This window comes from Opisthocomus hoazin, chromosome 10 (assembly GCF_030867145.1).
Source record: "Opisthocomus hoazin isolate bOpiHoa1 chromosome 10, bOpiHoa1.hap1, whole genome shotgun sequence".
In the NCBI taxonomy this organism is placed as follows: Eukaryota; Metazoa; Chordata; class Aves; order Opisthocomiformes; family Opisthocomidae; genus Opisthocomus; species Opisthocomus hoazin.
This window is the reverse complement of record NC_134423.1, coordinates 11,409,221-11,424,169: the sequence shown is the minus strand read 5'-3', so window position 1 is coordinate 11,424,169 and position 14,949 is coordinate 11,409,221. Positions and strand designations below refer to the sequence as shown.

The 14,949-nt window shown below is 38.5% G+C and overlaps 1 protein-coding gene across 11 annotated transcripts in view; it reads left to right on the top strand.

Moving 5' to 3' along the window:
- The window catches only part of PEAK1 (pseudopodium enriched atypical kinase 1), a 124,218-nt gene that overhangs the window by 95,348 nt on the left and 13,921 nt on the right, over nucleotides 1-14,949 (top strand). For all 11 annotated transcript variants that reach the window (XM_075431610.1, XM_075431612.1, XM_075431609.1 and 8 more), the window contains 2 exons: nucleotides 848-1,044; nucleotides 10,331-11,079. In XM_075431610.1, the coding sequence (XP_075287725.1) occupies nucleotides 848-1,044; nucleotides 10,331-11,079 (946 nt within the window). The remainder of the gene's footprint in view (nucleotides 1-847; nucleotides 1,045-10,330; nucleotides 11,080-14,949) is intronic.

The following is a 14,949-nucleotide window of genomic DNA, read 5'->3' as shown; positions in this document are numbered from 1 at the left end:
GCACAGAAAGATTTTTGCTCTGACATATTTTATGTGGCATATTGTTGATAATTGCTGCTATGTTTTCAGTAGGATTGGGTTTTTTGAATAAACCTGAACATTTTTTAATAGACATATATGATGCATAATTTTTAAATCATACTGTAATAAGTATATCCATGGAAACCCACTGAATCCATCATTTTCAGTTTTGTGCTATGTCATCAAAGTTCAGTTAAAACTTCATAGCTAAGAGCAAGCACAGAGGAATGTCTTCGTGGCCTTTTGCAGTTAGCCTAATGCAGATGGATTGTAATCCTGGAGAATTATATCTGGGAAATAGATTACTGGCTGAGATGAGCTACTGCTTTGTTTCCCAAAGTGTCAGTTCCCAAAATCCTGCCAGTATATGAAAAGGCATCATTAAAGTTTTATGTGCTTGTTAAGACTTAACAGCCCCCTTGCTATACCTTGGTGTCATTGATTAAAGCAAAATTGTTCTGATTGGTAAAAAGCACCTTAAGCTCTGCCGCTGCCCTACGAGACCTACACGTTTAGTGCAGAATCATGCCCGCATATATATGCATACATATGTTGACTGTAGTCAACTGTAAAGCATTTTACTATCCCTTTTGTATGAAAAGCATAAACTACTACCTGTTACTATTTCAGACAAAAGTTGTTTCTTCTTATTAAGAAAAATAAATATTGTAGAAGGTTGTTCTTAAAAAAAGGAGGGTGAAAGGAGCATATTTCTTCACCAGTTCATTCCCTTTCCTGAAGATATTTAATGCCTAATCTGGTATTTTGGCAGTAGGATCTAGTCCCCAGCTTTGGTCTCCAGGTGATTTTGTTCTGTTTGTTTCAGTCAAGTGCCCGATGATACGACACTGGAGGATTTGTCCCCTCGTGTTCCTAGAGCCGTGTTCGTGAAGCAGGACAATGGCGGCAGTGCCTCGGTCATACCAGTCTCATCTGTCCGTGTCCCACAAGGGGAGGAAGAAAAGGAAGAAGCTTCACATTCTCCTGATTTAAATCCTTGCAGTGCTACATACAGCAATTTAGGTAAGTGTATTCTTGCAGAAGAAAATTTAAATTAGATCAGATTTTGGATGCCTTTCCAGGCTGCGAAGAACCTTGTCTTCTGAACAGCTCAATACACTTTCATAAGGCTGTTTTTTGAAGACAAACTTTTTAATATTAATTTATAGAAAATTAAAATTATGTTGTCTCCTGCTGAGATACACAACCAAGAAAGTAAAGACACAGCAAACTCAAAGATTTTTCTTTCCTATGATTTTAAAACTATCTTTTAATTGCCCTTAATCATAAACATCTCAAATACTTTTAAAAGACACATTGTTTTATCTGTTTGGAGGAATTTTTATCAGAGGTTTAAAATACAGAGCAAAGTACCTTTTTTTTTGTAAACAAGTAGATTTCAGTATTTTTCCAGTCTTCAACAAAAGGTAAACTTTTTATTTTAGAGCATCAGTAACTGCTAAAATACTTGTAGTCATCTTTTGTTGACTAAACCCTTTCTAGTCCCAGTCTGAGAGTTTAATTGTGCTCCTTCAGAGAAGTTTAACATACGAATGTCCTGAAGGTACTGCACAGTCTGTTCAGCTATCACTGAATTCCTGACTGGTATTAAAAAGATACATGTATGCGGGCTTCTCTGGAAGATTAGTGAGCAAGACAAGCATCTCCTGATAGATAGTATCAATATTATCAGCATAATTTCCTAAAGCATTTTGATTTGAAGTACTGTGAATTTAGGAACACCTACAGCCAGGTTTTCTGTGAGAACAAAAATCTCTCATTTATGTATGTTCAAGACTATCTGAATACATGTTTTTCAGTAACACCCAAATCCTGTAAGCATGCCGACTTATGAAGCATTTGGACAAGAGTAAATGGGCTGCCTTGAGATTACTCACAAGTACGGGGGTTTGGTGTGTCCACACAGGCTTAAGGGATCAAGGACTAAATTTTAAACCCTCAGGTGCATACATTCCTGAGACATTTAGTGATACTGTTGCAATTTCTTGCTGAGAAGTGAATTAGTGGTGTACTTATTAGTTTGTTCTGCTAATGAAACGTTACTATGGTATTGTTTATAAAGCATAAAGAAGCCAAATATCCTGCCCAAGAATGATACTAACATCTACCACGAAATTGTAACTTCATGGAGGAAAACTGAAATTAAATTTTTATGGTGGAATTATTCGAAGATCTAATGAATTGTTTTCATTTCACTGATATACACATATAAATCAGTAACTATATATTTTCTGTATTTAGGACATAGTTACATTACGGATAGAATCCAAGCAGTAGATCTATCTATATTAGAACTATTTGTAGCATGGTTAGCCCATGTTCCTAACCAGACTGACATATAAAAGGTTCAAGCTAAGGTATCATTTAATGTATGAAATACCACATCTTCCTCATGTTAAGATTGCTACTTTTTTAGCCAGAGTGCTTATGCAGTCAAGGGATTACTTGCATTTCATAGCCAAAGTAATGATATTGTGAATGTTGTGTTTAAATCTTTACTCAATTTAGCACCATTTTCTTATGCGAGATGTTACACCTGATGGCACCTGCTTCGTTGTGCAGAGTTAGGTGTGCTTCTTTCCATAGATCTCTGTCCTTCCCACACCATATCACAACTGGGAGTAGTAAACTCACCGGAAAAGCAGTAAGATGCCATTAAACACTGGAAAAGGTTGCCCAGAGAAGTTGTGGCATCTCCATCTTTGGAGAGGCACAGAACCTGACTGGATGTGGTCCTGGACAACCTGCTCCAGCTGCCCCTGTCTGAGCAGGGAGGGTTGGACTTGGCCATCTCAGGGAGTCACTTCCAACCTAACTGCTTCTGTGATTCTATGATCACTTCCATCAGTCCTCGTTTTTGTCAGTGTTATTGCCGTGTGTGAATGCTTCTTTGTAAAACCATATATAACCAAACCCCTTAGTATTTTATTCAAAATCTTCTCCTCATCCTTGGGTCACTTTCAAATTTTCTGTCACCAAAGTAAATTTTAGGTATGAAACAGTTAAATTAACTTTTAGGCTTGACTTGGTCTGGCTTGGCGAGCTTGCCGCTTGTTGTTAAAAGCAATGCTATCCTAAATGGCACTGAGTTTTCTGGCTGCTGTTCAAACTGTTTTCTGGTTTATTCAGGCAACTTCGCTTTCTAATTCGGATAGCTATCAAGAGATTACTAGGTAGGGATATAGAATAATTCCTGCTCATTTTCACATCTTACATTGCCTAAGCAGCAAAATCATGTATTGTGTAGAATTAACAAATACTGATGTAAGTGAAAGGATAATATATGTAATATAATTAAGTTACATCGCATTTGACTCGTTTCACCTGCAGTTGTATCTAGTTACCTTTTTATAGCTATATGCTACACTCTGTAGTCTGTAAAATATGTGAATATGGCAATTTGCAGCATAATGCACAATATTCACTTCTTAAATGCTAATCGAATATATATTCTATGTTTTTTATTGAAAGGCAGATAATGTTATGTCCTGACTGTGATAAATGTCTAATCTTCAGTTGTGACATGTCACATGAAATTTTATGAACGGAAATAATGACAAGCTTTGGTAAATCTTCATTTGCAGTCAGGCAGTAGTTTATATCAGGTCCTGCCCTCAAATATAGTTGGTTTTGGTCTTCCCCTGCTCCCATGGGAGTTGTTGCATCATCAGTTTTATGGTCTTGCCCACAAAAACTGCACGTGTGCCAGCAAGTATTTGTCAGGAAGCAAATTGCAGAAGTAAAGTTTGAGAGTAGCTCATATATAAAATATGGGCTGTATTTGTTAGTTCGTCTAACATGTAAAATCATGCATCTAGGAATTAAAAAAAAAAAAAAACACCTTACAAGGTAGAGGATTCTTCTCTGGGAATCAGATACAGCATGAAAGACTTGGGCTTTTTAGGAAACCTGAGATCCCACCGTGATGATAGGCTAAAAGAGCCCACTATGTTTCTGGGTCACGTATATCTCATTTTTACACTGTGACTGCCATGGCCATAGTCAAGCCCTGCTGGCCACAGTTTAAGCAGAATGTTTGAAACAAAAAAAACCCAAAAATTGTACAGGCTCTAGAGAAGAGCTTTGAAAATGCCCAGTATTGTGACAGGGACTTTATAGTGACTAATTCAAGAAGCCGAACCCGTTTAGCCTATCAAGGAAACAGTCTGGCTTAATCATGATGTGGATGCTCATGTGCAGAGCAGAACTGTGATGAGGGATACCTTTGATATCAACAGTCAACAGATTTAGCAAAATCCACTGGCCGCCAGTTGAATCTAGATGCAGAAACAAACGTTCAAATGTGTAGGGCAGGGCCTGGAAATTTCCTTTTTAAGTTGTGCACTTATTCTAATAGAAGTTAATTCAAGTAAGCCCTGTAGCTTATGATAAGGAAGACGGTAGACTAGATTATTAAAATCCTTTCCTTTACATATTGTTAAATTTTTCTATCTTTGTCTGAATTTGTGGGGGAAATTGACTTGATTGAATTTGCATCACTGTAAGTAGATTAAAATACTCTTAATATTCTCAGGATAGTATTTCTATAATTTAAAAAAGAATAGGTTATTTTATTATCAGTTATTTTTCTCCTTACACATAAAGAAAAGGTGAAAAAAGAAGGCTAAGTTTCTAGGTTTTATGATCGCTGACATTGGAAAAAATCCCAAATCGCAGCATCTACCGTGGAATATTGCTTCAGTCGGTAAGTTAGACCAGGGCAGTGTGTCTTAGTAAAGTAGTGAAATTATTGTTGACTAAACTGACAGTTCAGTGACAGACAGTGATTATAGTATCAGCCTGATGCATTTTGTATAATATATAATCAGTACAGGTAATATCTTTAACATGGTGTGATGGAGGGCAGGTAGCAAGACCTGACAAGTCACCAAGGCAGACAAGCTGTTGCATCAGATGTTTTTATTTATCTGGTACCTGCAGCCCACCCTACTGTAGTTCTGTGCACAGTCTCGAGCAATTGGTGAGAAACTGGAGGTGCATCGTCAATGTTACTTAACAGATGCTAGTTTTCCTTTCTGTTATATATATTTATAATCATTCTGGTAAGGTGTTTATCTGTTGAATTAATGATAAATGTGTAAACAACAGTGTATAATACAGGATTAACGATAGTGTTGGTGTAAATCTGTGTACTGAATAATTTTATAGGATAGTGTTGTCCATGTACTGTGATTGTTGGAATTGGGGCTGTGAAGCATGCTGGTTGCTTTTGCAGTGGCTGGAAGATACTTTTATGCATTTGTGGGTTTTTTCATGGTTTGGTTATTTTTATCAGTCAGGGTAAGAGTTTATTAAGGAGTGATATACTTTGTACTGGTATTAAAGATCAGTGTAATTGATCTGCTACTTATACAGAGCCTGGAAAAGATTTCTCTATATTATGATAAAAATGCAGATTGCAAAGGAAGATCAGTATGCAAGTACAAGGCCAGGGGGGAAGTACTAGGCCAAGGGTAGAGAAAAGGAATTTGTACAGTGGAGGTGTCTAACCTGTGGATTTTATTTAGTGAATACTTTAATCAGCCCTTATAACATGACTTTGTAACATGAAATGGGGATGTACTGACATGAGAAATGCTGGGACATCTGACTCCATTCCCAGCTGCGGGGAGAAACAGGTTAGCAGAGGCTGCCAAAGCCAATGTTACTGGACTGGACGGCCCCAAGATCCAGCTGGGTGATCAGCCCAGTCCTATCTTACAGTGGGTTTCCTGCAGACACATAAGAGCCACTCAAAATTCCCCTTTCTTGCTGGTCTCCACTGTAGAGTCCACAGTTTTGATTTTAGTTCTGTTGGGGTTTTGTTAGATGTGGTCTTGAAAGATTGGTTACCCATGTTGTACATGCATGATTATTAATTTTTGCTTTTCTTGGCAATGCAAAACGTGGATTTTTTTATCAAACTGGTGTGATAAGTTGGAGAATAGCAAAGGTGAGAGTCATTTTGGCCATTTTAGGCCCCTGGGTCCTGTTCATTCATCTAAATCCCAGCACTAGGGGATTAGGGATTAAGGAATACCATAACGGTCACTAAATCTGAGAACAGAGTTAATGATCATAGTGATAGCCTCATTACTACTGTGAATACTAGAGTATTGTTTTCAGCTTTGTCTTCTAATTCACGTCTTCCCACACAGGACGTAATCCTTGGATGAGAGATGGTAATGATACATAATCAGAAAAATGCTTTCAAGAATAAAGGAGAATGTAGGATAGATTACCATGTCAAGAGTAAAAGGAGTTTGGAGCAATTACAGAAGCAGCCTGCTGTCACTGGCATATTGGACTAACCTATGTTATGTATTGTAGAGCAATATACATCTCAGGAATAGTTCTGTTCAAGGAAGGATGGAAGCATGCAGCGTGTCACCCACTTGGCTTGCGTAATTCACCAGTAGTTGTTTTCACAATTGAAGAAGCATTTTCCTTCAGAGTTCTGAAATTTCTTGACAAATGTATACTGCTGATCTGGTCTAAGCAAAAAAGATATATGATCTATCAAGAAATCTGAACAATAATTATGCATGTCATTAAGGAAAACATGCCCATGGAACATAAATTTGAATTAAACCTGAGCTCAGTGTGTCAGATTTGATAGTTTCATGAGCTAACATAAACAGGTTGCAATGCAAAGTCTGATGATAAACCAGTTCCCTGGACAAATAAAATTTAAATGCCTTGTTTTAGGGATGATTTAGCGTTTCAGACCTCTGCTTGCTGTCTGGAGACTTAAGGATTAATATTTAAATAGTGTTGTGAGATTCTATAATTGAATATGTTATTGAACTGTAGAATTACTTAAATCTCTCTAGAAAGTTGCTGTCTATAAAGAGTTAAATTTTTTTTTCTGTCTTTGAACAGTCTGGAAGCTACTTCAAAGGTCTCTAAATAGTAGCCTAGTACTGTGCCTGTTCCTACTTCTCATTTGCCTCCCGAGAGCGTAGCTCAGGCTGAACCTTGTCATGTTGGAGAGTCTGTGCAGTAGGTAAGGAAATGATGGGTTTTAAGCACGCAAGAGGAGAAGGAAAGGATAGGCAAGAAAAATAAGCAAATGTTCTGCCAGTAGTATGCAAAAGAACATTCTTGTGCCTTTGACTGGGACAAAATTTAAGACAACCTTTTCCTTGCTAGACAATTAATTTAAAAAAATGTGGGACATGCAGTATTATACCGTGCTTGGGGAAAGCCGAGCTGGAAAGACACGTAACACAGATGGATAGATTTCAATATGGAAAATTTGTTCTTGTGGAGAGACCATACTGTAATGTGACATGTTTTACAAACTCTTTTTCCTCAGCTGAGAATACTTGAAAAAGTAACTACATAATGACTTGTACATGCAGTTCTCTGGATCCTGCCACCCCCACCAGACATCTGCAAAGACAACTTCAGGTTATGAAAACCTTCTTCAGTTATGTTTTGATGTCACAGTTCCAATAGCTGTGCAAAAGCAACAACTAGCGAAAGTCACTGGTTGCAGTCACAACACACTTCTGTATGAGTGGCCTTCGGAGGACAGGGCCATCAAAGCAGACTGAAAATAAGAGAATCCAGAAGAAATACTATTGAAAATCTTACCTTTCTTGGAGAGGGTTTCTGCTGCTACTGCTTGAGATGTGCTTCTTGGTCTAATTTGTATTCTTGCTGTTTCCCTTTAGCACCTGTGCAGTACTTGGATTAGCAAGTCACATGAGCAATGCATGTTAGGAAACTGCCTTCTGAATTAGCAGCCTTTCTCAAAGCTCCCCCAGTTTAGGCTATTTTAGCGTACTGGGGAAGAGGGTAAGAATGAGAAAACAGGCAAGTGATCTTTAACACAGAATGTTGCCAGGGGGAGAAGTACATAGGTCACAAATTCTGTAAGAGTAAGCAATTGTGGAAGACGACACATGTTTGGATGAGTAAGTGGGAATGAACTTGTCTCGGAATTATGCAGAAGACAGTGGCATCTGGATGTGTGTGTCTGGCATGCGGACATCAGTTTTGCTTTGGACTCTAAATCATGCCACTCTTCATCTCTGCAAAGGGTACCCGACAGAGTTCCCGTACTGCTCAGCTGACACCAGTGTTACATGCTGCAGTACATCAGATGGTGAGAGGAAGAGCTGCCATTGTAGGGTATGCTCGCTGCAATACCAGGATCGGAAAGGAGCAGTAGAGGCTCCCCTGAGTGTTAAATTTTTTTAAGCAACTTTGACAATGATGTGAGAGGGGTATGCAGGAATTCGCCAGTATTTCTAGCCTTTGAACATTTTTATTTTGTGATAGCTAAAAAGGGATGGCCCAGGGGAGCAGTACTGTGCAATCTTCCCTGACAATCAGGCGTGTACAAAGATAACAGAATTTCCTGCTCAAAATTCAGTTTTTTAAACGTTGGAATATCCAGGCTTATCACAAAATCCATAGGGCTATTCTGAGAGTTTCTTGAGCTTAAACAAAAGATAGGCATATAACTTTCATTTGTGATGTCATCTCCCTGGAGTGATCGCAAAGGGAATGATTGTTAAGAATTCAAAAGCCAAGGCTACTCTGTTTGTGGATACACATAAAAACACAGTCCTCTCTGATCTTCTGAGATTAGGAAGTCCTTTTCAGCGTTCTTTCTCAGTGTTCCAGGTTTTTGTGCATCCTGGCCGAGAAGATCTTACTTTCTGTAGTATTCATGAAAACTGTAACAACATAGAGGAAGCTATGTTTTTTCCTTTCATACCTGCACAATCATTTATTATTAGTTATGGACCAAAGTGATGAAATACAGATCTGAATCTGAGATTGCCCCCATATGGTTCAGCATTTCAGTTCAGTCCTCTCTTTACAAGGATCCAACACATATTATAAATAGTTAAATAGTCGTAGTGTTTCTTCTACTTGCTGTTCCCTTGCTAGAAAAGATGCTCAGCTGCAATTACACAGAGAATCCATTTCATGTCTGCTGTGCTGCAACTGTAAAAATTGGCTTCCCACCTTACCATAATAGTCAGTGAACCTCACAGGTGTAGTAGAAAACTTATGAAATAATTTCTCTGAAAATGGCAGTTGATTATTAAGAGTGGAAAAATCTCATTTTGATATGAGTAACAACTGTTTAATTGTCCCAGAGCAGCGAGTTGGTCATTTGTATTGTCTCTTTATTGTTTTTTATGCTCTTATATTATTGTCATTCATTTATTTTTCATTTCCAAGGACTCTGGCAGTTATAAAACATAATTGTCCTCTCTAAAAGCCATTTGAAACACACGACAGGAAGTTTATCTTCCCTAGAAGCGCACAAAGGTTTGAAACCAGTCTGTCAGTGGAAATCCCATGCTTTTGTGTATGTAACCTGCTGTTTGGAATCTCTTGGCTGAATCTAGGTCAGGTTTTCTATGAACATTAACACTGCCTACAAAGGTACCCATGGCAAGTAAGGGAACTGTATTAGAGAAGGTTATGGTTGGGGGGAGAGGGTATGAGTTTTAAATTGTAGGGGGAAAAAATACTTATGTTTTTGTAATCTCAAAATATGATCCTACTCTCGTTGAAAGCAGTGGCAACACAGTGGTCAACTTTGAGTGAAAGCAGCCTTAACTTCCTTGGTTTCCCCTAGTGAATCTGCTTGGGCAATCCTGACTTTCTGATGTGACCACTGAAATACCTAAACAACACGGTGTCGGAAGTTTTCTGGTTTACTTTCTGAAATAATGCTGTCGTCCTCTTAGCGCTTTTCAAATCTAAGTGATCCCAAGTGTTTACAGACTGCTATAAAAATATATTGAAAAAGATCGCCTCACCTGCCAGAGAAATGCACCTCTTGAAGAAATGGGAGCCAAAGCCACTTAGCGGCATCCACCCATAGTTTTAGCACATTTGAATAGGAAGTAAGGAATAATATTGTAGTTGGATGACCGCAGAAGGAATTTGGGAGGCTGGGTGTAACTACTGAAACTGGAACGTGGCCAGAGTGCCAAAACTGACTTTTGGTTTTTGCTTGCACTTTTTGTCAATGTTATGTGATGTAAAATGTCAGATTGCTGGCACTGAACCTGATTTAAATATATAGGCCAAGATCAAATAAAGACTAGCTGTATGTGACGATACATACGTGATGCTTATTTGGTCAGTTCGCGTTCTAATTAGTTCATCTTTTCAGATATACATTTAGGTTTTCAAATATTGGAGGGATACTAATAAGCTTTTTTTTACCTTAAACTTTTTTCCAGAGTGGAAATATGAGCAGCAGATGCAAAGTACTTTAATCTTCTGTTATTGTTATCATCTTATTATACAGGACAATCTAGAGCAGCCATGATACCTCCGAAACAGCCGAGGCAACCAAAGGGAGCTTTGGATGATGCCATTGCCTTTGGTGGACTAGTAGACCAGGAGACAATGAACAACTTACAGCCAACACCCCCTCCACTGCCAAAGAAAACAATTTTGAGGGCTAACACAGAGCCGACTCCCAGAGATCTCCAGAAGCAGGCTCTGGAGAACAACCTGTGCATTGTGGCCAATCCCACCTATGATATTGACACCAACTGGGAAGCAAGCAGCGCCTGCTCGTCAGTCAGTCTGGAGCTCAAGGTACTGGACAATGAGTCAGGAGATTCCTTGGACAGGCCTACGGAAAAACTAAGGGCCACCACCTCAGCAACTAACAGTGTTTCCAGCCTAACCACTATCAGTATTAAGGACCGGTGTTCCAATAGCATGGAGTCTCTAACAGGGAGACGCATCTCGCAGACTAAGCAGGGCAAAGGTGTCCAGAAGCCGCAAAGGCAAGCACTTTATCGAGGAATTGAAAACCGAGAAGAGGTGGTAGGTAAAATCCGAAGCCTTCACACTGATTCACTTAAGAAGCTGGCACTTAAATGTGAAGACTTGTTCATGGCCGGACAAAAAGACCAGTTGCGATTTGGAGTGGACAGCTGGTCGGATTTCAGGCTAACCAGTGACAAGCCGTGCTGTGAGGCAGGTGATGCAGTTTACTACCCAGCTTCTTATGCAAAAGATCCTCTCAACAATTACGCAGTCAAGGTAAGAGGGGCTTGAAAAATGTTAACTCTAGACATCAGTGACAAAATGTAACAATAATCATAATCTACAACATACCCAGTACTGATAGGTCCCACAAATGTAAGTGTGTGCTGCTTGCAGCAGCACTGTGTGAAAAGTGGAATTCCCAAGATCCAGGCTCTTCCTTCTATCAAGAGCCACGTGTGTCACTGGTGTCTGCTGTTTCAGTTTCATCTGTTTTTATGCAGCTCCAAAATGATTAAAACAAAATCAATACAACTCGGTCTTTACCATGATCATTGCTTAATGAAATACTGAAGAAAAAGCTGTATTATTTTAATGTAATGTAATACAGCTTTTTCTTCAGTATTGCATTAAGCAATGATCCTGTCAGCAGTTTTTGGGAAACTTGCAATAACAATACCCTTTGGTTCGTCTGCATGCAGATATGATACTACATCACCACTCTTAGGAGAGATTTCAAAATCCTCCATTTTCAGAGCCATGTAAATTCTAGGCTAATGTATCTTTATGTTTCCATATAAGGTCTCATATTTTCACCAGTGTTCATTAGCAGCCTTTGAATAGCTGTGTCTAGCCATCAGTATTGCCTTATAAGCTATACTAAAACAAAAAGTGGAGCTTGTCAAGTGTTCGTTTTGTGGCCTTTTACTAAACAAACAGTTGATTTGTCTAGTTCATTCTTCAGCTAACACATAAAAGAAATAAGATTTACTAGATTTGCTGCTAACATAGTCGTGAATAGTTGGTAGCTACCTCACTAGATGTTGTTAGGTTATGGACTTTTATATAGGTAGTTCTTTCTGAGCATTGTATCTCTACAGTTCGCAATGCTTTTGTGGTAGGATGACAGCGAGAAAGACAGCTGAGACTCATAGGTCTGTCAGGCTTCCTGTGTGACCTTGAGTAAATCATTGAACTTCTGACTTCTTCTTGAAACTGAGATAAAACATGTATTACCCAACACAGGTGTGTGAGGCCTAATGGATTATTCCTTATAGAGCACGTTGACATTCTCAGAAGGGTGGTGCTTTACAGGAACAAAATGTTGTTACCACTCCTGCATGATTGTTTACAAGAAAGCTATAAAAAACTAAAAGGTAAGATTGGTGCAACCGCTATGTTCTTCTGTGGTACAAAACAGTCAAGAACCAGACCATGTCTGTATCTGGCAATCTACTCTGGCTGCAGATTCAACAATCTGGCATTACTCAGTTTGGGGGGTTTGGGTTTTAATACAATGATGCGAAAATGGTTGCTTCTAGGACCCAAAGTGGTGTTTTTCTATATAGGCGGATTTGGGCTATCACTAATGTGATTCCTCAGTATGGATGTGCCCTTGAAGGATTCCCTGAGAGGCAAGACCTGTGTAGTTGTTTTCTTATCTAGTGTCCACCTAAATACATTTCTCTTGTAGAAAGCCAGTGAGAAGAAAGAACAGCAATGTAGCATGGTCAAATATGTGGTGTACTTTTTTTCCTCTCATAATTCAGAATTTGTCTTAAAAAATAGTTCGCAGACTAACCAAATTCATTGCAGCTTAATAGGTGCAATGGTCTTGAGAGTGAGTGAAGTATCCAGAAAATATCTTTGAGCTGGGGGTCACCATGAGCTGTTGCGTTGTTACGATGAGAGGAAAAATTACTCTTGAAAATAACCTCCCTAGCACTGAATGAGATATAGGAAGGTAGTCTCACTACACATGTTCTCTGATTTCTTTATAAGCCAAACAGGACCAGCATATGGGACTACTGCTGTCTTTTCATTTTCTCTTTCACACATCTGAAGTATTATGCCTTCAACTAAGTTGGGTTTTCTTCAGTTGTGTGTTTCTCTGGGGCATATTTTAATTACTGCATTCTCTATGCTAATATATTGAATTATATAGCATTGTTTAAATTGTGGTAACTGGATTTTTTTCCTCTAAAATCGGTTGTAGTAAATTATATCTTTCTCTTAACATTTGTCCCTAAGCTGATCTTTGACTTGTAAGTCATCCGTCCAGGATCAGACTTGCACAAAATCTCTTAACAACAGATTGCCATTGAATTACATAGAGATTTGGGGAAATTAGTTTTAACAACTATGCCAGTTTTACTATCATGGGTATTTTTTGTGTGAGCCAAATTACATAATCATCTACCTCCAACAAATACGCTATGCATTTCTGTCATTTTAAATCCCTTGTCCCCAAAACAGGATGGCAAAAACAGCGAGATTACAATTCCTGGTATGCCTAGTGAATCCAACACGTAGTCTTTCTGTTATTTTTGATCAAGTATTAGAAATACACTTTGAAAGTGTATATGGAGCCACATCTTCAGACAGTGTACATTTGTGTAGCTCTCGAGTTTTGTAGAACTACCCAACCCACACCAGCTAACAATTCTGATGCTTCATAAGTTCCATGATTTTAATATTAGATTTGAGGAAAAAAATGTGATAATAGGATTTTATAATTGTTATTCTCTTCATAGAAAACTAGGGATTCACCCCAAAAAGGTGTTAAGTCTTAATGCATAAGTAAAAAAAAAAATTACTTTTTAATACTTTATCTCCAAAAGTAGAACTACAAAAGCAATGTTAAAAATTAAGCTTTAACCATTTGACTGCTGCTGAATTAAATTTAGAAAAATGAGCCTTTTGTGCAGATGAATATACCAGTGCACCTTTACATTCTGGTGGTAGCACCGACAAAAGGTGATCTGATAAATTCGGTGGAGAATGAGCACAACTTGTTCTGTTGGTGTGGATATTAGAGGAAACACTGTTTATATGGGTTGTGTGTTGTTTCAGGGTTGTGTGTTGTTTCAAAGCATTGTGTGTTATGCTTTTTGTTTCACTCTCACCTAATCTGCTGGTAAACATCCTGTACAAAAAAGTTGCAGTAAGCCATATGGAAATTATTTTGATTGAAACATTACAAATAAAAACAGTAAATAAGTCATGATCAGAAAGCTACTTTCCAAATGGAAAAAAAAGAAGTTCCCTTACCAGAAAGATTTCCATAAAATTACAGTCCCTGAGGGTATTTTTCCTTTACTAAGTGCAGTGCCATCTTCTAAGTAGTTGCTAGATCTGGGAAAATAGGGATAAACATTCCCCTGAAACCACAGTCTTATCAGTAATTCAAAATATGCAGTGGAAAGGTTACACTAAGTAAAAACAGCAGAGCGCACCAGCTTTTGTAGAAAGTGGATTGGACAAGTTCAATTCTTAGTATCCTTACACAGACTGAATAAGGCAGCGATACCACAGGGAACCATATAGACATAATTATGGCCTGCAGGGTGTGGGTTCTGGCCACGGGCACGTGTTGCAACACAGTTCAGGTAGGATAACAGGAATTGCAAAGGTGCAAACAGCTCAAAAGCAGCAGTTAAGAATTTATTGCTTTAGTCGCAACAGGGCAGCAGAAGTTCTTCTAGCAGTAAAACTTTAGGATTTCTGTTAAGGTTCCTGTCCCAAGTGTAAAACAGAGCAATGCAGAAGTAAACAGTCTTGCACTGAATTTGGCTGCCAGTTTCCTAGTTGCAGCTGACAATTATTTTCTAGTTACATTTAGTTTGTTACAGTGTGCTAAGGTGGTTTTTTGGTAATTCAGTTTCCTAGTGGAGCTTCTTGGCAGAAGTGTTATTAAAGGTCACCCCAGAACGTCAGGCTTCAGATCCAAATAAAGCTATGTATGTTCAACTTTTAGTTATTCCAAGTTCAGTCGCAGCAGCATAGAATTCTGCTTTTGGCACACTGTTAAAAAGTCCAAGCTCTAGTCCAAGGCCAGATCAAGAAAATGAGGTCAATCAGAGATCAAACTGGCCTCCTTGGAAAACAAGGTTGTGCCAAGAGCAAGCTATCAATTTGGGATTAGCA